This window comes from Clarias gariepinus, chromosome 8 (assembly GCF_024256425.1).
Source record: "Clarias gariepinus isolate MV-2021 ecotype Netherlands chromosome 8, CGAR_prim_01v2, whole genome shotgun sequence".
NCBI classification, from domain to species: domain Eukaryota; kingdom Metazoa; phylum Chordata; class Actinopteri; order Siluriformes; family Clariidae; genus Clarias; species Clarias gariepinus.
In genome coordinates, this window is record NC_071107.1 from 36,661,544 (window position 1) to 36,682,598 (window position 21,055).

Here is a 21,055-nt window from a genome sequence, read left to right on the forward strand (position 1 = left end):
AAATGAGAAACACATTTCAATGCTCTGGTTTAACCACTACAGAAAACCTGAATGTCATGAATATACTGTGGTCATAACGACGAACATATACTTCCTCTAAACGAGGGCATTAGTAATAAAATTAAAATGACACGATAAGGGAATTCTGCAAACGGCACAGATGTTTAAAAGTGTAATGTTATGATGCTAAAAGAATTTAATATTTAATCTGCTGTACAGACTGTAAATCTCACTGAAATGATTACCATCGTCTTTGGATTTGTCAAGATTATTTGTACGTGAACAAAATCTTGTCAAATTTTTCTGCTTGTTGTTGTGTGTTGACTGTGTGTGTGTGTGTGTGTACGCGCGTGTGTGATCATCACATCTTGCATCAGACCCATTATGTAATGACAAGGTCTTTTTGAACAAGTTTCTAGACTAATATCTGTAATGCAGAATTCACTAATTTACATTACATTGTCTTCTCTTCCACCTGATTGTCCTTAATCACTTTAATCAACTGGCAAATTTGATAATTCAGTGCTTAAGGGGAAATAATGTGCTTTTGCTCTATGGACATACTGATGTCAGATAATAAGAGAGAATGTTATAGAATAAATGAGATTTAGAATAAATCCTTTTGGCGCATGTAAATACCACATGTTGAAGCAATAACTTCTAAAATCTGTTTAATTTTTTTGCAGTATACACATAAGTGACAATGTGTCATTGTTGAGTAGAAATCTCATCAATGATGTCAGTATTTCCATAATTATAGTAATAATAATTAGTCAAATACCAACTGAAATGTGATTGGTTATTGTGTGTAGGTTTGTTATCACATTGTCCATAAAAACCCACATCTGGGTCCCAAATTTAAATCACCTTGATACATAATTCTGGTAAAGCAGTTGTTTGAAATTTATAGCTTTTATAAGGCTTTTTTTTTTGTTCAGAGTAAGCTACCGAAATAAAGCACCACATATATTCGACTAATCAAGTTATTAGGTCTATCCAGTCAAGAAAAAAAACAGAAAAACTGTTTGGACCCCAAAATGACAAAAAAATGTCTAAAGAAACATTAAACACAAAATGCATGGATGCCTAAAAAGTGCAATTTGCAGTGTCTCCAATATATATTCTCCTGATTAAGTGATTTTCTATTTCCATATGAGCTAGGTCTGTCCTCATGGCACAACACCGAGCAAGTTTGTAACATTAATGTGCTCTTTACAAAGTCCAGTCCCCACAATTACAGCAATACCAGAATATGTGTGTATTTCTGCAGGACTAATAGTCACCTGAATACGGCTAGAAAATCGTTCACGCCTTAAATCTTTAAGAAAATATTACATGTAATCAGACCACAACTGTTCGTCGTGTGACCCTTCATATACGTAGGAAAAGTAGGAAAACATGGCTAATCATAACAGCTCTTCCGCACATTTTATATATATTTAAATTCGGTTGTCGCAAATTTAACTGTAGTAAAAAACCAAGTTTACCTCTGTATAAAAACAGTACAATTCTAAATAGCTTAATTGGGGAGGGGGTGAAAGGCATGTGACTTAAATCAATGTACAAATTTCTAACTGGGAAGTTTTTCAATGCTCCACAGCGATGTACAAATGTAACAACAATGGGAACCCAGGTCCATTTTTTTTTTTAAAAAGGCTTGAATAAGTGTGTTTGGCAAATTTGTAGAACAGATGGTGATGACGGATCTGTGATGGACAAAAGAGCGCTCTCAGTCCCATTCAATACCGAGGAGGTTGCAGCTGGCGTCCCACAACCTCCGCGCGGTTTCATCACAGCGGCCCTGAGGAGCGATGGAGGCTGGAGCACAGTCACTAAGAAAAGGAATATATTTATTACCCATATTACTCAAACATGAACCCATTTTTCTTTCAATGTACGAAAGAAGCTAACCACAAACAATATTTAAAAATATGATGTTAAAGTTGCACACACACACACAAACACAATCACAATCCTTTTGCATTTATCATCATGATCTTTCAGTTTAAAATACCATAAAAAAACAGTTGGGTGCCTGTAATTTTGGAGCGCAGTGTAGTTTAAATTAAGTTTGTTTCTAAAAATACACCCTACCTGAAGTGCTTTCCTGTGACGGAGTGCAGTTCCTCAGCCACTGCACAGTAGATGGAGGTCTGTGCTCCCTCCTGCGCTGTTTTCAGGAACGTGGAAAACAGTGCGAACATCAAAGACATCACCGTGGAGTGGCGCACCAAATCGGACCTCACCGTCCCCGGGTGCACAGAGTTCACAGTCACGTTCAACTCTGGCGGGAATAGAGTCAGCATTAAGAATGGTGCAACAAAGAGAAAAACGCAACACAGCGCTGTTGTGTGCTGCATTCTGATTGGTCAGCTCTGACATCTCCAAGTCATAAGGTTATTAGAATGCACTACTTTTGACGCATCACTTTTTCTATAATCACAGCTTATTCACAGGGATGTCACATGATAAAATCTTATATAAGGGGTCTCCAGAGTGAGTACGTCATAACAGATTAAAGGCTATTGTTTAAGAGAAGTCAACCAACTGTGGACATGGAAAGTAATCGAGTTCCCTGTGCTAATAGTTAAAATAGTTATGTTAGGTCATGTTTTATTCCAGAAATATTTCACTTGAACCTGCCTTGTTTTGTAGTGTTTTATAAATACATTCCTGCATTGAAGTAGGAATTGCCTAATGCCAGATAGTTAGACTCCATCATGTTATATCTTGTATTTATCTCTCCCTGTACCTGCTAGCTTGCGTGCTAGCTCCTTGGTGAACAGCACATTAGCCAGTTTGCTCTGGCAGTAGGCGAGGCCGCTGTTGTAGCTCCCCTGACTGTGCAGGTCGTGGAATCGGATCCAGCCGAAATAATGCGCCAGGGATGAAACGACTATGATGCGGGACGGCGCGCTGCGCTTCAACACCCCGATCAGCAGATAGGTCAACAGGAAGTGACCTAAGATCAGGACATGCTGATTAGCATCTATGCTTTAATTAAGATTTTATAATACCACCACAGTAAACACATTTATTTAAAAAAAGAAAACTTTTATGATTATAACTTAATATTATTGTTATTATTATTATTCTCTCGTATGATCTTTCTGTTTAACACTATTATCGTCAGGAAGAAATTTCTCTCACCGAGGTGATTGACTCCCAGGTGCATCTCGAAGCCGTCTGCAGTCTTCATGTAAGGACACATCATCACTCCGGCGTTGTTAATCAAGATGTGCAGGTGACTCACCTCTGTGTGATGAGAGAAAGTGATAAGACATTTGCAGGAAGTGCACTTATTAGGAAATTATACTGACTTTTTATACACTAATAAATTAGCTAGTTTGAAACAAGCTGGCAGAATAAAGAAAGCTACAAAAATTCCAAACCACAAGAAAAAGTGCACAGTTTGGTACATTTATAAACGGCTGACTTGGATGAGAAATCATACCAGATTGCAATGTGTCCTGGGAAATTCTGCACTGCTAATTATAAAATAGTGTGCACACATGTGTTTGTGCATATGGTATACACCTCGGAGGAACTTTTGTGCAAACGCCCGTATTGAGTAGGTATCCGCCAGGTCGAGTTCTCGCACCTCCACCTGTGCACCGCCCACACGTGAGCGGATCTCTGCTGCCGCCTCCTCGCCTTTCTCTACATCCCGACAAGCCATAATCACCCGTGCACCTGCAGGTTAAAAAAAGATTTTTCTTAAATCACTCTAATATCTAACACAACGGAGATTTTAAATGGCAATTAAAATTTCTATTAAAGCGGTCATATGTAACCTTTGTTCCGATAGAACTAAGGTCTAGCATTGTGTCTTTAATCTACACTGGTATAAGATTCCACAATATCTGACCTGGTAATGGAGCAAAGCCATGTTTTAAATCAAAGTGACTTTGTGTGTTTCTAAGTGAAATTAGTGTTAATCAGCAATCATAGTGTATTATTTGCATATCTCTCACCCCGTGAAGCCAGGTCCAGCGCCGTCTCCTTCCCAATCCCTGTGTTCGCTCCTGTAATAAGCACCGTCTTCCCGTCCAGACGTGCTGTGGACGCACACACTCCACCCGCTGCATATTTCCTACACACAAACACACACATACAATGAGGTTTGGAATTAAATGTCATATTCTGGGTCTTGTTGTTACCCTGTATATACATGTGCAGTCCTGATACCCTGATAAATATGACGTATAAAACATTATTGTGTCTTGAAATGTTTCCCAATGCTTCACTCACTCATCATCTATACCACTTTATCTTGTACAAAGTTGTGGAGCATATCCTAGAAGACTTAGGGCACGAGTTGGGGTACACCCTGGATGGAGTGCCAATCCATCAAAAGGCACACACATAAACACGCTTATTCACACAATATGGACAATTTGGGAACGCCAGTTAGCTTGACCTATGTCTTTGCACTGTGGGAGGAAACCAGTAGAAACCCACTAAGCACAGGAAGACCATGCAAACTTCAGGGGAAATCGAACCAGGGCCTTGTGCCACCATGCCACTCTCCCGCCCCAATACTCTACATAAATTTAAAAAAAAAAAGATATAAGCAAGATAAAAGAAGAAAGCTGTATTTGGGACATATGCATTGAATTCATTGTAAAACTAATTTCTTCACATATCCCAGCTTGTTGGCTGAAGGTATGTGACGGAACGCAGGGTACAAGATATGGCCCCACTGTTCAGGTCCTTATTTGAGGGCACAACAGAGGCAGCTTGGTGGAGCTAGGGCTTGAACCTCCATCCTTCTGATCTGTAACCAAGATTCTTCACTGTTGGGCACCCAGAGCCAAGGCTCCAAATGTTGTTGTTCTTTCGGCTGCTTCTGCCAAGGGGTTTCCCTACAGCGGACCATCTGATTCGCACAACACCTTGGCACAGGTTTGCCCTTGCTGGAGATTTCATTCGGGCTTGGGACTAAAACTAGTGGCTAGTGTTGACTAAGGCTCTAAATGCATCAGACATTTACATTTCAGAGGCACGACGGTCATCTTTGCTGCAACAGCGATGAGGAACAACAAAGTTTTGGGAGATGTCAGATCTGTTTTATTTATTTTATCTGTGAGAAATGTTTTATTCTGTATGACGACATGACTTATGAAATAAACTTACTGTAAAAAAGGGTCTATGTTTAAGAGAGTTTGTGTTGGAAAGTTTGTTAATTTATAAAGACGTTGTGATTTTCTGTTCATTAGCCTGCTGCTTCTTGATCGTACCACCGCACGAAACCTCAGCAACCAATCACATTGCGTTCTGCGTAATGAGGCTGCGCATGCATAATTAGCCCCGCCCGCGAAGGGCTCTTATTGGTCGGTTTCCAAAGCGGATCATATTTATATTCGGCGGGGGCGGTTACTATAGCAATAATTTGGAGGAAAAAAAATTACCCAATAAATGTATAATAATAATTTTAAAAATCAGAACATCATTACCTTTAATTTATTAAGATATATTTAAATACCCTTCCTCGTGCACGAGACAGTGAATTACTGAGATTGTTATAAATATGTCAGATGGTAATAGTGCATCTACCTGATGTGAGTCGACATCAGCCTCAGGATTAACGCCACGACCCCGGTGCCCACCACGACCACCATCATCATCATCATCATGATCATCATGTCGGAAATAAACGGAGAAATGTACCGCACGTGCAGTTCAAACCGTCAGCTATAAATCTGTGCGATGGATAATCTGCGAGCTTTCACCTCCCACTCGCTGAGCGCGTGCACAGCATCATGGGAGTTGCAGTTTTCCTTTAACAAAGGCCCTCTGGGCTAATCAGATCGCGCCGTCTCATCCGGGTATTCGGAGCTCCAACCAGGAAATAAGTGAAACGGAGTTTCACTAGTATAATGAAGCTGCAAGTTAAAGCAAATAAATAATCGCATACAAAATTACAAGATACCGGCTAGAGTGTTCGCTAGCAAAGAAACGTTTAAAAGCACGTTCACTTTCAGAAGCGTGGCGGTTTGTGGAAAATGTTTTTTAAACACTGAAATCTGTATAAAACCTGCGCTACAACAACGTAAAGCTGATTTTATTTAGTTGATCGATACTGCACAAAACACGGTGCCTCCTAAGCTTTTTTTTTTTTATGTCAAACCAATATATATATTATATAAACCTGACATAACAGTGATTTAACTGTGTAGATCACGTGATTTTTCTGTTATTCAGAAATTTCAGAAACAATTTATCAGGTATATATTTTTTTTTCAATTGGTAAACATAAAAAAACTAACAAAAAATAAAACCCCAACAAAATGATTTGACTAAAACTACACAACCCACAATCCATTGCTGTGCGGAAGACGGCCTAGAGTTGCTTGATTATTTTTGTGTAAATATAAAGTTCGTTTTTTTTCTTTCTAAAAAAAGATAAATGATATATAAAGTAATCTTATATTGATAAAACGTTAACATCCTGTTAAAAAAAAACATAATTTATTCTTTCAATGTATTGTTTGCTCATTTTACCGCAGGCAGCGTGCAGGACACCTACTCAAATCCCGGAAGTGGAGTTCCTCCAGGATGTTGTGATAGAGACGGTGGCTTTAGAGAAACGGGGATTTCTGCTTCATATTTGTGCTGAACAACCTGTTGTTTTAGAAACGTTGCAGGGTTTTAGTGTTTAAAATCGGAAGGATGTCGTCGGAAGAGTTTGAGAAGCTTCAGGAGGTGTACAGGTCTCTGTATGAGGAGCTGAAGCTGCTCTCTGAACGAGTCACGCGCGCACAAGGAGGTAAAAATCTGCGGTTCTAAAATTAATTGTGGAATGTTTAGAAAAAAAAAACAACAACATGCGAGTTTTGATATTACGGTAAATATTCGCGGGTGCGTTTTAAGGTTTTAGATCTGTGCTGATAATTGGTTATCAGTGATATACCGCGATATTTATTGTACCGGTATCAGGCTTGTTGATTCAGCATGTCATGTTGCCAAAAACCTCAGGATGCATAACTGCCTCTCTTTACTTCACTGTATTGATGATTTCACACCTTTTATCAGTGAGGGTCCGCTGTACATGTCCTCTAAATAAACTGCCCACAGAGAAATTATAGCTCAATAAAATGTGTCGAACATTAGCATGCAACAGTTGCTGTTACATAAAATTTAACTTCCTGACCAATCGGAATCCGGAATTTAAAAGCATTGTTGTGAAATGGAGTAAATTAAGTGTGGTCCGTCCTGGTCATCACACATCGCACAGAATCATTCACACAGACACACAAAATATTTGAATGATCTCATTTTTGTGAATCATTTGCTCTCAGAGGAGAAGAAGAAACTGGTGCGAGGGTTCGATGAGCGCCACGGAGAGGCACAGGAGTTGGTAAGTAAAGTTACACACACACACGATATGTGATACAGAACTGACTCAAAGAATCACACACGAATAGTGTTTGTAGGAGCAGTCACACCTTCATGCATTGCATACCGTATGCTGTTATAGTAAATGAAATCCACTAACATTAATCTTGACATATTTAATTTCTCTGATTTTATACAAAGTTGACGCATCATGCTTTATATCTGCGAAAAGAAAACTGTAAACTTCTTTAACGCGTAACAGTCAAGGGTAAAACTGTAACTTAAAGTTTGTCTATAAGTTCCATTACTGTGTCAGTGATTTGTATGAAGCTTCAAGTCCCTGTGGATCAGCTGTTACTATAGAAACGAGAATGTCTTAGAGAGTGCCAGAGGGTCATTTAGTGGTAGTAGGTTTTTTTTTCAGAAGGCGGTGTATACATACAGTGGTGCAAAAAAAAGTTTTTAGTCATCCACCAACTGTGCAAGTTCTCCCACTTAAAAAGATGAGAGAGGCCTGTAATTTTCATCTTTTTTTTTTTGTTTTGTTTTACTTCATTTTAATTTCCTTCGTCTGTAACCTGTGGTATAAATGAATAAATTCCATCTCTAAGCATCGGTTGTGAAGATCTACAGGACCGAATAAAAAAATCTATATATTTTGTTTAGTATTAAAATGGCTGGTTTGCCCCCAAGATCGCTTTTGGTTCTTTCAGTCCTGTATTCTGTGTGACAATATGTCAAATGTGTGGTAAAAACAAACACCTAGTACGGTTAATGTTATTATTTCTAAATCCTGTATCACATCAGTGACTGGTATTTTAAAATTATTATTGAAACATTTTTAAAACATTGCAAATTATCTTAATCACATCATCAGACACTTTAAAATGTGAGTTCTGTATCAAGTCTGTTGCCATACTCATTACACTCAGTAGGGGGCAGCATAGTATAATTTAAAGCTGTCTAATGTACAGTTAAGGCCTTGTTTAGTGATAAGTCAGTTTTTTCTTCTTTCTCATGTCCTCTCACATCCGTGTCTTGTTATCGTCCCTGTCGCAGCTGAAGGATATGGAGCAGGAGCTTATCAGCGCCCCGTCCGCCTTCAGGAACTCCATGTCCTCCAAAGTGCGGCTGTACCACAGAGATCTGGGGAAGCTGCAGCGACACGTGCATGCCTCAGACATCGGATTCGGCTTCTCCTCGGGGACGGGAGACAGCGTGCATGGCAGTGCCTATGCAGATCAGAACGAGCGCAGTGTAAGTGGACAAAAAAGGAGATTTGTACTGAGTGCTGGCTAAGCAGAAAGATGTTTGGATATTCTATTCTGTTTTAGGAGTTTTTGTAATAAATCATTATTCTGTGTGTGTGTGTGTGGCTTCAGACTGAACAGCAGGCTCAGCGAGCATTACTGATTCAGGGCACAGAGTCCCTAAACAACGCCAGCCAGAGCATTGCGCGCAGCCAGCGCATCGCCATCGAGAGCGAACATATTGGAACAGACATCATCGAGGAGCTCGGGCAGCAGAGAGAACAGCTCGATCGCACCCGAGACAGGGTGAGACACAGAGAAGCAGGACGCGAGACGCGGGACAGGGACTAATACATACTTAATGCATAGAATTATAGGGTTATATAAGCAGTATAATTAGCATTTACATATAGATTAATAATATTAGTACAGGTAGTCCCTGACTTAGGAATTAGTTCTGTTCCGGGAGCCCATTCGTAAGTCCGATTTGTTCCTAAGGCAGACAAAGTGAGTCTTGTACGCCTTTGACACAAATGCAAAGCATACCAATCCACTTGACTAAATCTATCCTCTTTCCCCACACTGCTGTCATGTGACCAAAAATTGTCGCCGTGTCTAAGGAAACGAATCTCACAGTGAAATGTAACAGTGTTGTCTCAGCGCCTTTAAATCGCGAGGGGTCCCCAGAGGCCAGAGCTCTCAGCTCTTTTCTCTCAGAGCTGTTTTCCATTGTATTGGGCTGTGAACTCTGTTTTGTTAAGGATTTTCGGAAATAATTATTATTCACCATCAGGACAGCTTTACAGGACAGACATCTTCTATCATCGTGCTCCCTGACTGATTAATTAAAACCGCTGAGGCCGACTCATTTCTCCCGCGAGCACACGCACACAATATACCGGACTTTAGACATTTTATACATTCATTTAAACACCAGAAATATTGTACAGTGGAACCTCGGATTTTAAAACACTTATAAATCAAAGCAAATTTTCCCATCAGAAATAATAAAAACTCAAATTATTCGTTCCACAGCCCAAAAAAATAAATACATAAAAATAATTAATACAAAATATAAAGTAAAAATAAAACAAATTAACATGCACTTTACCTTAAAAAAAAGGTGTAAAAATAAATTCTGACAGATTAGTGTTTCTGTTAGTGTTTTGAGAAGAGGAAGAGCAGTGTGTTTGTGCGCACAGGTGCTGTGTGTGTGTGTAAAGCTAAAGTTAGAAGAGAGGAGGAATCAGACCCCCCCCTTCCTCTTCTCATCTTACACAGTAAACCTTCCTCTCTTATTGAATTTTTTTTTTACAGACACACGCACATTATCAGAAACACTGTTCTATTGGGAAAATTAGCAAGGAATTAATGGCGCTTGAGTGACGCACACTAAAGGAATCACTGCTGTAAAGTAAAAAAAAAAAAAAAACCTGCACTTTACCTTTGTGAGTAAAAAGAATTGCGACAGAGCAGTGTTTTGGTGTAGAGCAGAGAGAAAGAGTGGTGTGTCTGTGAAGGTGAAAGTAGGAGGGGTCTGGCAGTGTGTGTCTGGGGGTGTGTGTGTGTGTGTTTGTGTGTAAAGGCGAAAGGAGGGGTGTGTGTGTGTGAAGGAGAACGGTATCCAATGACGCACACGCACACAGACATAAACGACAGAGAGGAAGAGAGAAAATGGATCTTTAACCTTTAATGAAACTTGCTTTTACTTTACACGCACACACGCACGTGTTATAGTAAACAGTACACGTGTGCATGAATCTCTTACCATTAAGAGAAACGCACTAAGACACAGCAGGGGAGAAGATTACCCACAATTCCGCAGCGCAAGAGAGAGAAAAACCATTGGCTCAGTTGTGATCATGTGACCCCCGGCGTCAAAACTAGAAGCGCATGCGTGATACATAATACTTGGTACTCGTAAACCAAGACTTGTTCGTTTTCCAAGTCAAAATTTATTACAAATCTTTGCTTGTCTTGCGGAACACTCGCAAACTGCGTTACTCGCAATCCGAGATTTCGCTGTAAGTATTGGTATCTGCTGCACTGCGGTGTTTTTTTTTTTTGTTTTTTTTTGTACAATACATGCGATTGAACTGGGAGTAGAACCGCGGTTTGTCTGTATCTGCTCGAATGTTTAAGTCGGGGACTACCTGTAACCTATTATATATATATATACCTGAAGGTTATATTTAATTAATATCAGGTAATTATTAATAACAGTATAACAAATCAACATTTCTAGCTGGTGATGCGGACAGATGAAAGGAAATATTTATTATTGTTAATTTTTAAATTAGTTTGCATAGTAATTGAAAGAACTAATTATAAGTAATACATGTATTGATTTTATGTTATTATTTGTAGTGTTTTTCAATATCTATAAGGACCCTTATATTAGTGTTATTAATGATGTTAATTATGGATGTACGTATAGGCAATCTATCCATATTGTTGTTGTTACTAATTATTATTATTATTGTCATCTCCTTCAGCTGGTTCACACCGGAGAGAACCTGAGCCGCAGCAGAAAAATCTTGCGCACCATGTCTCGCAGGTGAGCTCCACCTCCCACACACACACACACATACAGATACACACACACACACATGCACAAACTTGCTTGTGTGCACTTCATTCACACAAGCTTGTGATCTTCTGACAGACTGATGACAAACAAGCTGCTGCTGGGGATCATCATCATCATGGAGCTGGCCATACTGGGAGCTGTGGTCTACCTTAAGTTCTTCCGGCACTAAGGCGGAGTGCTCCCTTTGCTCCCTGTCTGTATTTTTTCAGATTCTCTTTCTCTCTGCGAAGACGAACTGAGACAGAGAACCCGGCCTCTTTTATACGCTGAAGTGTTCCGGGACCTTCTGCGTCTCCCGTCACTCCGGCTTGTGGAGGCTCGGTGGAACTTGCACATCTTTTTAAGAACATTTCTGTTTCTTCTATATGGATGCAAATCAGTATCAAATCATCATCTGTGCGGACAGTTCTGACGCCCCGTTTGGGTGCGAAGGATGGAAAGTGGTGTAAATTAACTGTTATGTGACTGAATAGATAACACTGCAATAGAACAGACCTTTGATCTCTTAAACCTGATTCATTATTTAATAGAAATACTTTGTATTTGCCTTCCAGGGCAGAACTGGATACAGTATTAAAGTGTCTATGGAAGGCTGTGTCTTTGTTCAGATTGCTCATGTGTGTGTTTTTATTGTTCTGGAAGCATCAATACTATTGGAACTATACTAGAACTGTTTCAGCCCACTGTAACCTACTGACCTTTTTGGCTTACACACTCGCTCTGAGACACACACAGACACACATACAGACTCAAATCCTGAGGCTGATGTAAAGTGGGCATGCCCAAACAGGCTTTTATATGAACACAATGTTCTGGTTTATTCACTGCTTGTTGACAACATTAGAAGTTGCCCATGGCAACAGACCTGCCACACTGTTCAGTTTGCCGGCAGCTGACTTTCCGTAACCTTCCTTTCTGCTTTGGCATGATAAATGCTATTCGTCAGAAGTTCACAACATCAATTAGTAATTATAACAAACATAATGCTTTAACAGGAAGAGCAATTTGCAAAATGTATGCATGATATTTGGCTTTGTTTTGTCCAGGGTTTATGCATGGATTTGTATGAGCTCCGTGTCTGAGTGACACTTCCGCACATACTGGATTTCTGTTCTCAAAAGTTACAGAGCAGTTTTAAATATTTCTCCTTTTTCACCTGCTTTTGTAACATCATCGAGGGGGAAAAAATCACGAGCCAGCTTGTCCATGCATATACACTTATAGATTGGTTTTAGATTTATAATAAAAAAAAAAATGGTGCTTTTCATCCATCATATTTTTTCCTCTTGAAAAGGAACCCCAATATGCAAAACTCACTTTTCAGTCTTTTTTAAACATTCCCTGCTTTTTTTTTCCCTCAATTTTTGTATTGGCCAGAGTTTAAACGAACCAGTTGGAGTTTTATGTAAGAAGATACCCTTCCCCTGGCTTGTTCCTCAGCGCTGTGGTTCTCTGTAAGGGCGTAGCTCAGCAGTGGAGCTGTTAAAGTGCAAGAGATGCCTTATGTGTGGGGTATTTCACGTGGGGCATTAACACACACTTCGGAGGAACTGTGATACTGTTTAACTCGTTAAACAAATAGTAAAAGTACGAGATCTTTAACTGTCTCTACTTTGATGTAAAACTGAAACCATGTCCTAATTAAAGTCTAATTACACATAAAAATGACATCCAACACGCTTGCATATGACAAACTAGGAAATTTTATTTATTCTGTTATGCTAAAAGGAAAAAAAACACCCAAGTAAAAACAAACATTAAAACCATTCTAAGCTGAGACAGTAACACACCTTGGGTCATGTGGAAGAACGGAGGGAAAATTCATAATGACCCTTTTTTTAAATAATTAAAAGATTCACAACTCCACCAACAGGCAGATCATTAAAAATGCATACTTTTGCATAAAATCAGAAAACAGTCAATTTCAACAAAGTAGTAGTATATAGTGGTGACATGCCTTCAGTCCTAGTTGGCATCAGTCATGTTCCTATATGCTATACGTATATGTGCGGTTTATGTGTAAAGGGGGGACTCTCCCGCTTTCTTCTCTTCTCTCATCACTCCAGGCAGTTGAAACTTTCAGACTCTCAGTTTCTCTCATGTGCAGTGTTTTTTTTCTTTTCTCTCTCTCTACGGGTCTGTGTTTAAACATTGGAATGCCAAGCAGGTTTGCATTTCACTCTCGTGTCCGAGTCCAGGTCTGAGTAAGCGTGGCTCTACAGGCCGAGCTGTTCGGTGTCCTGCAGCTCACGCGTCTGACCCAGAGACGAAGCGATGACGTCCACGGCGAGAGCGGCGGTCGCTTCCACCGCCTCAGAGCTCGCACCCAGCGCCGGATTCACCTCCACCAGGTCCATCACAGACAACAAACCTACAGAAGGTGAGAAAATCAATGAATCAAGAAAAATAATAGACATTAGAAAACCTGTTTTGATTAATGTAATGTTATATTAGAATGATGATTATAATTTCAATATTTAAAGAAATGTACATTCCATGTACAGTATGTGTGTATTATATGTTAAAATTAATCTCAATTACATTACAGTTAAAATATGAAAAACAGAAATATTAAGGAAATATAAATTTAAGCAATTTTTGTAGATTTGATTTAATATTCACTATATATATGTATAATTTGCTATTTGTTTAAACATATTTTAGTACATATGAAATGTTTTAACTATGCTTTATTTATTCACCTTCAATATTCACACATCAATTTAGCTTTTATGTGTTTCTATAGGACAGTAAGTGTGTGTGTTGTTACCTGTGTTATGGATCTCCTCTGTGATGTAAATCCCCTCTCTGTAGGTCAGTCCTCCGTTCACCGGAGTCCCTGTAGCCGGGGCGAGACTGGGGTCGAACGCGTCGATATCGAAGCTCAGGTGGATGGGCCGCTGCTTCCTGTCAGAGAGAAGTAAAGGTAACTTAGCTTCACAAATTAAACATGCAAAAATATATATATACTTTTACATTTGAAATCAGGAGGAAAAATCTTTAGAAATAGATATGCACAATTAACTGTAACGCTACGCAATACTAGGTTAATAACGAGCGAACCTCAGCTAACAGCTTTTATAAGATTAGTGAAGAAGATAACACGCATCCTACAGCTTAGGCTCTTTAAACTGACACATAATAAAGCAGAAATGATTGTGATTAAAAGAAAATAAACATAAATACTTCACACACAATGTTTACACAATGTAGCTTAACTACTTGAGACACTTTTGTGGTCATTTTAATTTGCTAATAGATAAATAGCTAGCTTAGCTTAGCTAGCTAACTAGGACAGTGTCAATGCTGAGTTTTAAAGTAAAGTATACCCTTTGGCCAGGTATACCACAGGAAATGCTTTGTGTGTGTAAATATGTGCACCTTCCCAGCAGATGATCCAGCGTCACCTCCATGACCCTTTGCATCCCCATCCTGTCGATATCCCGCATGCTGAAGCACTGGATGCCCAGGTTCTTCAGAATAACACTTAAGGAAAAGGTAAAAAAATATATTATTATAAATGATATAATTAATTATTTATTATTAATAACAATAAAAAATAAGTAGTTTTTTGGGTTAGATCTGCCTTATAATCTGTTATTAAAGAGTTAATAAATGAATGTAATAACTGTATTGCGTGAGAAGGCAGACATATGTTAATGCATCTGATTATACCGTGCTGTCGCTAGAAACCGGTCTGTACAGGTAGGATGGGATTATGTGTGCTTGTTGTCTCTTAGAAAGTCAAGAAAAGAAAGGATGCTAGCTCAACAGGTTGTTGATGTCTCTGACATCACATCTTAATAATGCACAGTGCCTCACCATGTCACCGCTCTGGGTTCTGAGCATTAATCCCATTCTTAACCGCACACCCTTATTTCAATAGCTTCGCTGAGACACAAACTGAACCCTATTAAGTACAAACTCACAAAAGCCTAAGGGCAGGAGTTGCTTTGACTAAAATGATTCGGGATTTTAGTTCTCAAGACCATTTTTAATCCAAAGTCCTTAAAATGTGGTCATTTCCCAGCTCCCAGTCACTAACTTGCTCTCCTGACCATGACCACAGAGCATACAGACAGCCTGCGCTCCCCCAAAGACACGTGAAGCCACCACACCTGCTCATGCTGTGTCACAGAGAAGCAGAACATTCACCAGGACACAGGCCATGATTGGTCGTGTTCCTTTGACTGACACAGGAGAGAGTAACTAGACTCCTCCCGCTGATGGAGCACCACAGATAAATCTGGCAGTCAGATTTCATGCCTTTTTTTTTTTTAACCATGAGCCTTAAATAACATAAAAAAAAAAGAACTATAAAAACCATAATCATGTCCATCTGATATTTTGAATATAATTTTTATCTCCGTTTCAGAATTGAGACCCAAATTTTAATCAGTTCCTGTGTCATAGATGATCAGAAATGTAAAAAGAAAAAAAAAAAAAAAAAGTATTGTAAATTTTTGGTAATACACAACATTACAGAGTACATTGTACTTACTGCTCGCCCGGGTCCACGTCTCTCAGGCCGATGTAAACCAGATCTTTAGCTGAGAGAAACGGTTTCACCCAGGAGAAGCCAGGAACCGCTGGCATCTACGTGCAAAAACAAGATCACTTTTTAGTTGATTTGTTTTAATTCAGACAGGAGGGCTCGTTTGGAGGTGGAAATTCGGAAGTGTACGATTTGTAAGTTTGTAAGAAGATCTGGGGTCAAAGCCACAGTGTGTTTATTTCATGTTTTGCGCTATGAGAATGTTTATCAGGTGTCTCACCTTGTCCTGCAGCTCTCTGAGCATGAACGCGACCGGCTGGCCGTGGAGATTTCCAGATGGTGAAGTCATGGGGGTGTTGATGTCCGCGTGGGCATCGACCCAAATCAGACAAAGATCTGGACGCTGCTGGGCGTGTCCCGCAACCGAGCCAATGGCCAAGCTGCAAAGCGTGATAAAGGTACATTAGGTTGGTGAAGATTGGGAAGGCAGTAGACACTTGATGCTTTTAGGTAGAACATCATGGGAACATTTTCCCTCAATCCCTTAACAAGTCCCTCTATCGTTTAGCAGGAACATCTTAAAGTTGTTGGCTTACTAAAGTTGCACTAGGATTGAACTCACAACCTTCTAAACAAAAAAACCCAGTCCGTTTCCTGTCTACTCTTCCTCCTTCTACTACTAACATCACACCAGGAGCTGTCTGTATGTTTGTTTTGTAACTTCATTCTGGTGAAATTTTGAAACTTCCTCTGACGTGCAGGAACAGATGACTCAGGACATCCGTGTGACTCTGGTGTACGAGAGTGCATATGGAGCCTACTGGGACCAGTTTATTATTGGTATAGCAGGCGGACCAATGTAAGGAGTTACACAGAGATACACACCCCTAACATGCAGCTTTTGAGACGTCCTATAGGCCTGCTGAACCTGAACGCAACAAGATTTTTCCTTTATTGCTCCATGCTAAAACCAGATGAAGTGTCACAAGGCAATTGCAAATGCAAACCCACGTCATCGAGAACTTTCAAACTGCTCATGCACATCGAGTGTGCATGATCGTGGTGTAACCTATCCTAGGTTTAAATTGGATTTGTTGTTATTATTCATGGTGATGTGCACGGTACCTGTGATCTCCTCCTAGCATGACAGCCGTATGCCCCGCACCCACGGCTCCGCTAATGGCCTCTGACAAAAGCTCATTGGCTCGTCCAACGGTGCGTGGGAAGGGAACGTTCATAAATCGGTCGTCCTCCTCCAGGTGCTCGAAACTGAGGTCTCCGAAATCATGCACAGCATTTTCTGGAGATAAAAGAAAATGTTAAAAACGAATTAATTAAAAAAATAGCCCTTGGAAAATTGACCCTTGGAACATTCAGTGCAGTGATTTATATGATATAGTTTGTAGTAAGTGTCTATTTTGAGCAGCAGCTTATCACTTACTTTGTGTCCTTCAGCTATTTTAAAAATAAACACCTTGCCCTGTACACCACTTCTGACCAAGCACATGTTCCTTGCCTGCCTCTCCTCACTGGCATCCAGGGAACTGTTATTTGAGCTTGTTTTTTTGAGGGACTGTCTGCCTTTGCAGTTTCTACCCTCAGGTTTCTCTAGGAATTCTTTGGATGCAGGGCTTCTACCGGACAAGTCCAATGGAACAGGAAGGGGATAAACAAGTAAAGTGATGGGTCAGGACTCGGGGGTGTGTGTTGGTGTCTAGCGGTGTGGGCGGAGCACACTAGGTGCGATATTTCATGAACTCCGTCGTGTCAAATTCGAGCAGGGTTACATGTGTTTAAGTGCTCGTTTCATATTCCTTTTCCAATTCAACCTGCCCCTACACCCCCCCACACAACACACACACACACCACCATGGTTCTTTTACATCCAGACAGAAATAGACTAGAATGCCAGAGTCCTGGTTTAAAGATCAAAATGAGCGATGAGTGCACTCTAGTCTTGAATTTTGATTTAAAATGTTTTACATTAGCTTGAAAATCACCATCATGTTAAATGACAAATCAGTTTAACTCTAATTTCTGGTAAGACTGATGATGTCATTCTGAATTGCTCCAACAAAACACCATTGGTTTTTGTAAGAAATTGTGTAAGAACAATGTCACACTCGAAAACGATTGCAACAACTCCTCTTGCGGCTTCGGGCATCTCCAGCATTGATTCATCTCATTTCAATTACAGTGCTGTTTTTTTATTTATTTTAAAAACCCGTGAGAAATATTTAACGTCCCAAACACAATTTCAAACACAATGTTTAGATTTAAATTGCTTGAAATTTTAGCAGGTGAACACATTTTGAAATAAAGACAAATTATCTAATGTTTCTCATTACGAGATTATTGAACATTATAACGAACAAAAACTTATCAATTTGATTATCCAAATTTCTTGGATTTTATGTTCAAAATACCAGTAATATATTTTGCATGAAAATTAATTTTGCGTTTACACATTTTTGCACATTTGGATTCTTTGAGATTTTGGATGCTTTGGATTTTTTTTTTTTCCTTCATTTTGTGCAAACTCTCAATGTTATGCAATCACAAAACTTAGCACACAAAGTCACCCTGTTGCCTTCAAACGAGGTCTACAGCGGATCACTCAGCCATGCTATGGAAAAAGCAGCTCACGCCTAAGATAGCCTGTGCTATTGGATTACAGGCACGACACAATGTTTATCCATTTCCCAGCTGACTAGACACTTGCTGAGACAGACTATGGTGACTTGCACATTCCAGAGGTGAACGTAGAAACTGCCAAAGTGAGTCAAAAATGAAAGAGTGTTTTACCACAAGCAGTTTGTATTTAAAACCATCATTTAACATCTGATGTAAATTGGATCTCAAACGTGTACTTTTCTTGATTTAAATTTAGACACGATGGTAATTACTTGGCAAAATTTAAGACCGATTCAAGGGCTGAAATGCAAATAGCTTTTTAATTTTTGGGGGGATGACTAATTTATACTTGGTCCAAACCAGGTTTGTTTATGAAAGACATTAACAGAGGTGCGTCATTCATGGAAAACCTCCTGTCTTTAAAAACCACGTCTTTACTGGTTTTGTACACACAACGTGGCTTACGGCAGCGTCTCGGATTACACTGAATGAGAAGTATGAATCACTGTATCCAGGAGCATCCTAACGATGGTACAGTGCTTTAATGATGTGTCCTCCAGAAGCTCTGAGCAATAATACTCACATTGCAAAAGTCCTGTAGAGTATGACCGGAATGAGGTAAACAGGGTATAAAAGAGGAGGGTGTGTCTGTGTTTAGGTCTTTGGATTCAGGTGCTGGTTTTGTGTTACTTATCTGAACTAATGATGTCTCTGATTTTCCAGATAGGAATAGACTAGAAAATCAGTGCTGTGTTAAAGCTATTAAAATGAGTGTGTTGCGAATAAACAGACAAGTCAGATGGAGTCTGGCTCAGTCTAAGAACGATGTTCGGGGTTGTTTAAGGTTTCCATCGAGGCCACCCAACGAATCCTCAACTTATTGGTCGTTTAGAGAGTGATCAAAGACCTTCTTCTCTATCTAGTTCTTGGAGCTGTGACATCATGTCTAGCCTCTTCTGCACGAGAGCAGCGCATGCGCAAAAACTTAAACAAAAAAATATTAATAATAAAAAAAAACTCTTCACAATACATTTACAAATGTACTGTAAATATGGAAGTTACACCTATCTACGTGAGCACCCATTGCGTCACAACCATTACACACTATTCCTGAACAATCCAGCTGAAAGCAGAGCACACGGGCTTTGATCTGGCAACCGCGCCATGACGCACACAGATGCTGGCGGGCGCATACACACACACACACGCGGTGAGATATGGTCGTCTTCTAAATACTTAAATAACTTATGAATCACCGATGTAAAAACGCTTTTCATCGCTATAATTAATATAATAAGTATTAAAATTAGCATTTTATTAGTGCTCTATTTCAGATCTCCGCATTTACCGGTTTGCACACGACAAACAAGATGTAACTGATCTTTGTATCCGGACACCAAGTTTGGTTTGAAACAAAGTATCAAAGTAAAGAAAAGACACTCCCCCTCCCCTCCCCTCCCCCGGCCGCAGGAATAATAGAAAACGGCAGTAAAAGCACGTCGTGTGTGCGTGACGCACGTGCCCCCTACCACAACAGGTTTAACACGGAATGTGAACTCTTCTTTTTTTTTTGTTATAATTTAAAGAAAGAAAAACACCATTCAACTCTTGCACTGCTGCACTCACCCAGGCTCCTCAGTCTCTCCACCAGCCCCGCGTCTCTGATGGCTTTGGGTCCGACCTCCACCCCTCTCCGTTTCTACAGGACACACATTCCACAGACTCATCAGCACAGCTCCACTTCACGTGGCTCTCCACGGCTTCTACACGCGTCTTTTCTTACCTGGCCTTTAGAGAACGGAGCTCCGACAATCGCGACCGAGAGATGCGCGCGGCTCTGCGTCTGCGTACAGCACGCGCTCAGCGCCGACCGGAACAAGCGCGAGAGCGGCCCTCTCACCGCCATAGCAGGAAAAAGGAAAATAAATAACAACAAATAAACTAATAAATAAATAAATACGATTCACAAGCACAGACTCTAATCCCTAATGCCCGTCTCTCTAATCCCGTGTCTCGAGCTGATGCTGAATCTGAGCACAAGTAACGCCTCCTCCTCTCTTCTAGAACTAGGCTTGATTCATATTTATGACGCGCGTGCTTTGTTGTGCAAATTTGGCGACCTACACACACACAAAGCGAAAAAAAAAAATCAAGTAACTAAATTAATAAATAAATAGAAATCCAATATTAAAGCCGTTCCTTGCCCACCGAAACCAGAGTTACGTATGTCCTCGTGTTACCCGCCGCTTTTTATAGTTTCCCGATGAGCCAACAAGACGCGCCTTTGTTCCGACCAATCAGAAGCCACGACCGCGTGGGTTTGTTTCAAAGTAGGCGTGTTTTGGAACCAGCGTGATGTCGCGGAGCACGAGATCCGCATAGCAGCGTCGGAAATTTCCGCTCAAGCGCAGCGCCAGGGTTTATGTCGGGACACACTCAGGCTGGGCACCTTCTAAGGGTTGCCAGATTTCAGGATTTGGGGGACTTTTGTAGCGTCAGGAAAATCTGCGTGAATGTGTGCAAGTGGAAACAACATGCTATGAAGAAGTATCTATCTATCTGTCTGTCTGTCTGTGTGCAGTTTTCTGAGACTTCAGTGTCCTTGTATACCACCATAATGACATCACTGTCGCCAGATTTTTGGCTTGTGTAGTGAAGAAATTATCTACGTGTCTCAAAACAGCTATCCCCTACATCCTCACTACACTAGTGCCCCTTAAAATCTAAATGATCTTTAGAAATATACAT

General features: G+C 40.1%; 3 protein-coding genes across 3 annotated transcripts; 1 reads left to right on the plus strand and 2 right to left on the minus strand.

The window, feature by feature from the left end:
* Positions 1–654: 654 nt before the first annotated feature.
* Positions 655–5,780, minus strand: rdh12 (retinol dehydrogenase 12). Its single transcript, XM_053502953.1, has 7 exons — positions 5,557–5,780; positions 3,975–4,093; positions 3,538–3,693; positions 3,151–3,255; positions 2,753–2,962; positions 2,095–2,284; positions 655–1,832 (listed from the first exon to the last, which is right to left on the minus strand). Exons 1-7 carry the CDS (start codon positions 5,643–5,645, stop codon positions 1,730–1,732), a joined length of 972 nt encoding a protein of 323 aa, XP_053358928.1. The 5' UTR covers positions 5,646–5,780; the 3' UTR covers positions 655–1,729.
* Positions 5,781–6,520: 740 nt separating this feature from the next.
* Positions 6,521–11,785, plus strand: vti1b (vesicle transport through interaction with t-SNAREs 1B). Its single transcript, XM_053502954.1, has 6 exons — positions 6,521–6,769; positions 7,302–7,360; positions 8,398–8,595; positions 8,721–8,894; positions 11,084–11,145; positions 11,254–11,785. Exons 1-6 carry the CDS (start codon positions 6,673–6,675, stop codon positions 11,345–11,347), a joined length of 684 nt encoding a protein of 227 aa, XP_053358929.1. The 5' UTR covers positions 6,521–6,672; the 3' UTR covers positions 11,348–11,785.
* A 1,078-nt stretch (positions 11,786–12,863) lies between these two features.
* Positions 12,864–20,537, minus strand: arg2 (arginase 2). The gene is made up of 8 exons (XM_053501863.1): positions 20,091–20,537; positions 19,934–20,006; positions 16,799–16,973; positions 15,954–16,113; positions 15,680–15,774; positions 14,560–14,664; positions 13,949–14,085; positions 12,864–13,549 (listed from the first exon to the last, which is right to left on the minus strand). Exons 1-8 carry the CDS (start codon positions 20,211–20,213, stop codon positions 13,395–13,397), a joined length of 1,023 nt encoding a protein of 340 aa, XP_053357838.1. The 5' UTR covers positions 20,214–20,537; the 3' UTR covers positions 12,864–13,394.
* Positions 20,538–21,055: the final 518 nt, after the last annotated feature.

Bases quoted from the DNA above. Each gene is read 5' to 3' on its own strand.
- rdh12 (XM_053502953.1), bottom strand. From the start codon at position 5,645: ATGATGATCATGATGATGATGATGATGGTGGTCGTGGTGGGCACCGGG. The intron at 3,256-3,537 runs GTGTATACCATA...CTCATCACACAG, and splicing joins TGCACAAAAGTTCCTCCGAG to AGGTGAGTCACCTGCACATC. The intron at 2,285-2,752 runs GTACAGGGAGAG...TATTCCCGCCAG, and splicing joins GCTAGCACGCAAGCTAGCAG to AGTTGAACGTGACTGTGAAC.
- vti1b (XM_053502954.1), top strand. From the start codon at position 6,673: ATGTCGTCGGAAGAGTTTGAGAAGCTTCAGGAGGTGTACAGGTCTCTG. The intron at 7,361-8,397 runs GTAAGTAAAGTT...TCCCTGTCGCAG, and splicing joins ACGGAGAGGCACAGGAGTTG to CTGAAGGATATGGAGCAGGA. The intron at 8,895-11,083 runs GTGAGACACAGA...CATCTCCTTCAG, and splicing joins TCGATCGCACCCGAGACAGG to CTGGTTCACACCGGAGAGAA.
- arg2 (XM_053501863.1), bottom strand. From the start codon at position 20,213: ATGGCGGTGAGAGGGCCGCTCTCGCGCTTGTTCCGGTCGGCGCTGAGC. The intron at 20,007-20,090 runs GTAAGAAAAGAC...TGTGTCCTGTAG, and splicing joins CTCCGTTCTCTAAAGGCCAG to AAACGGAGAGGGGTGGAGGT. The intron at 14,665-15,679 runs GTAAGTACAATG...CTTTTCCTTAAG, and splicing joins GACGTGGACCCGGGCGAGCA to TGTTATTCTGAAGAACCTGG.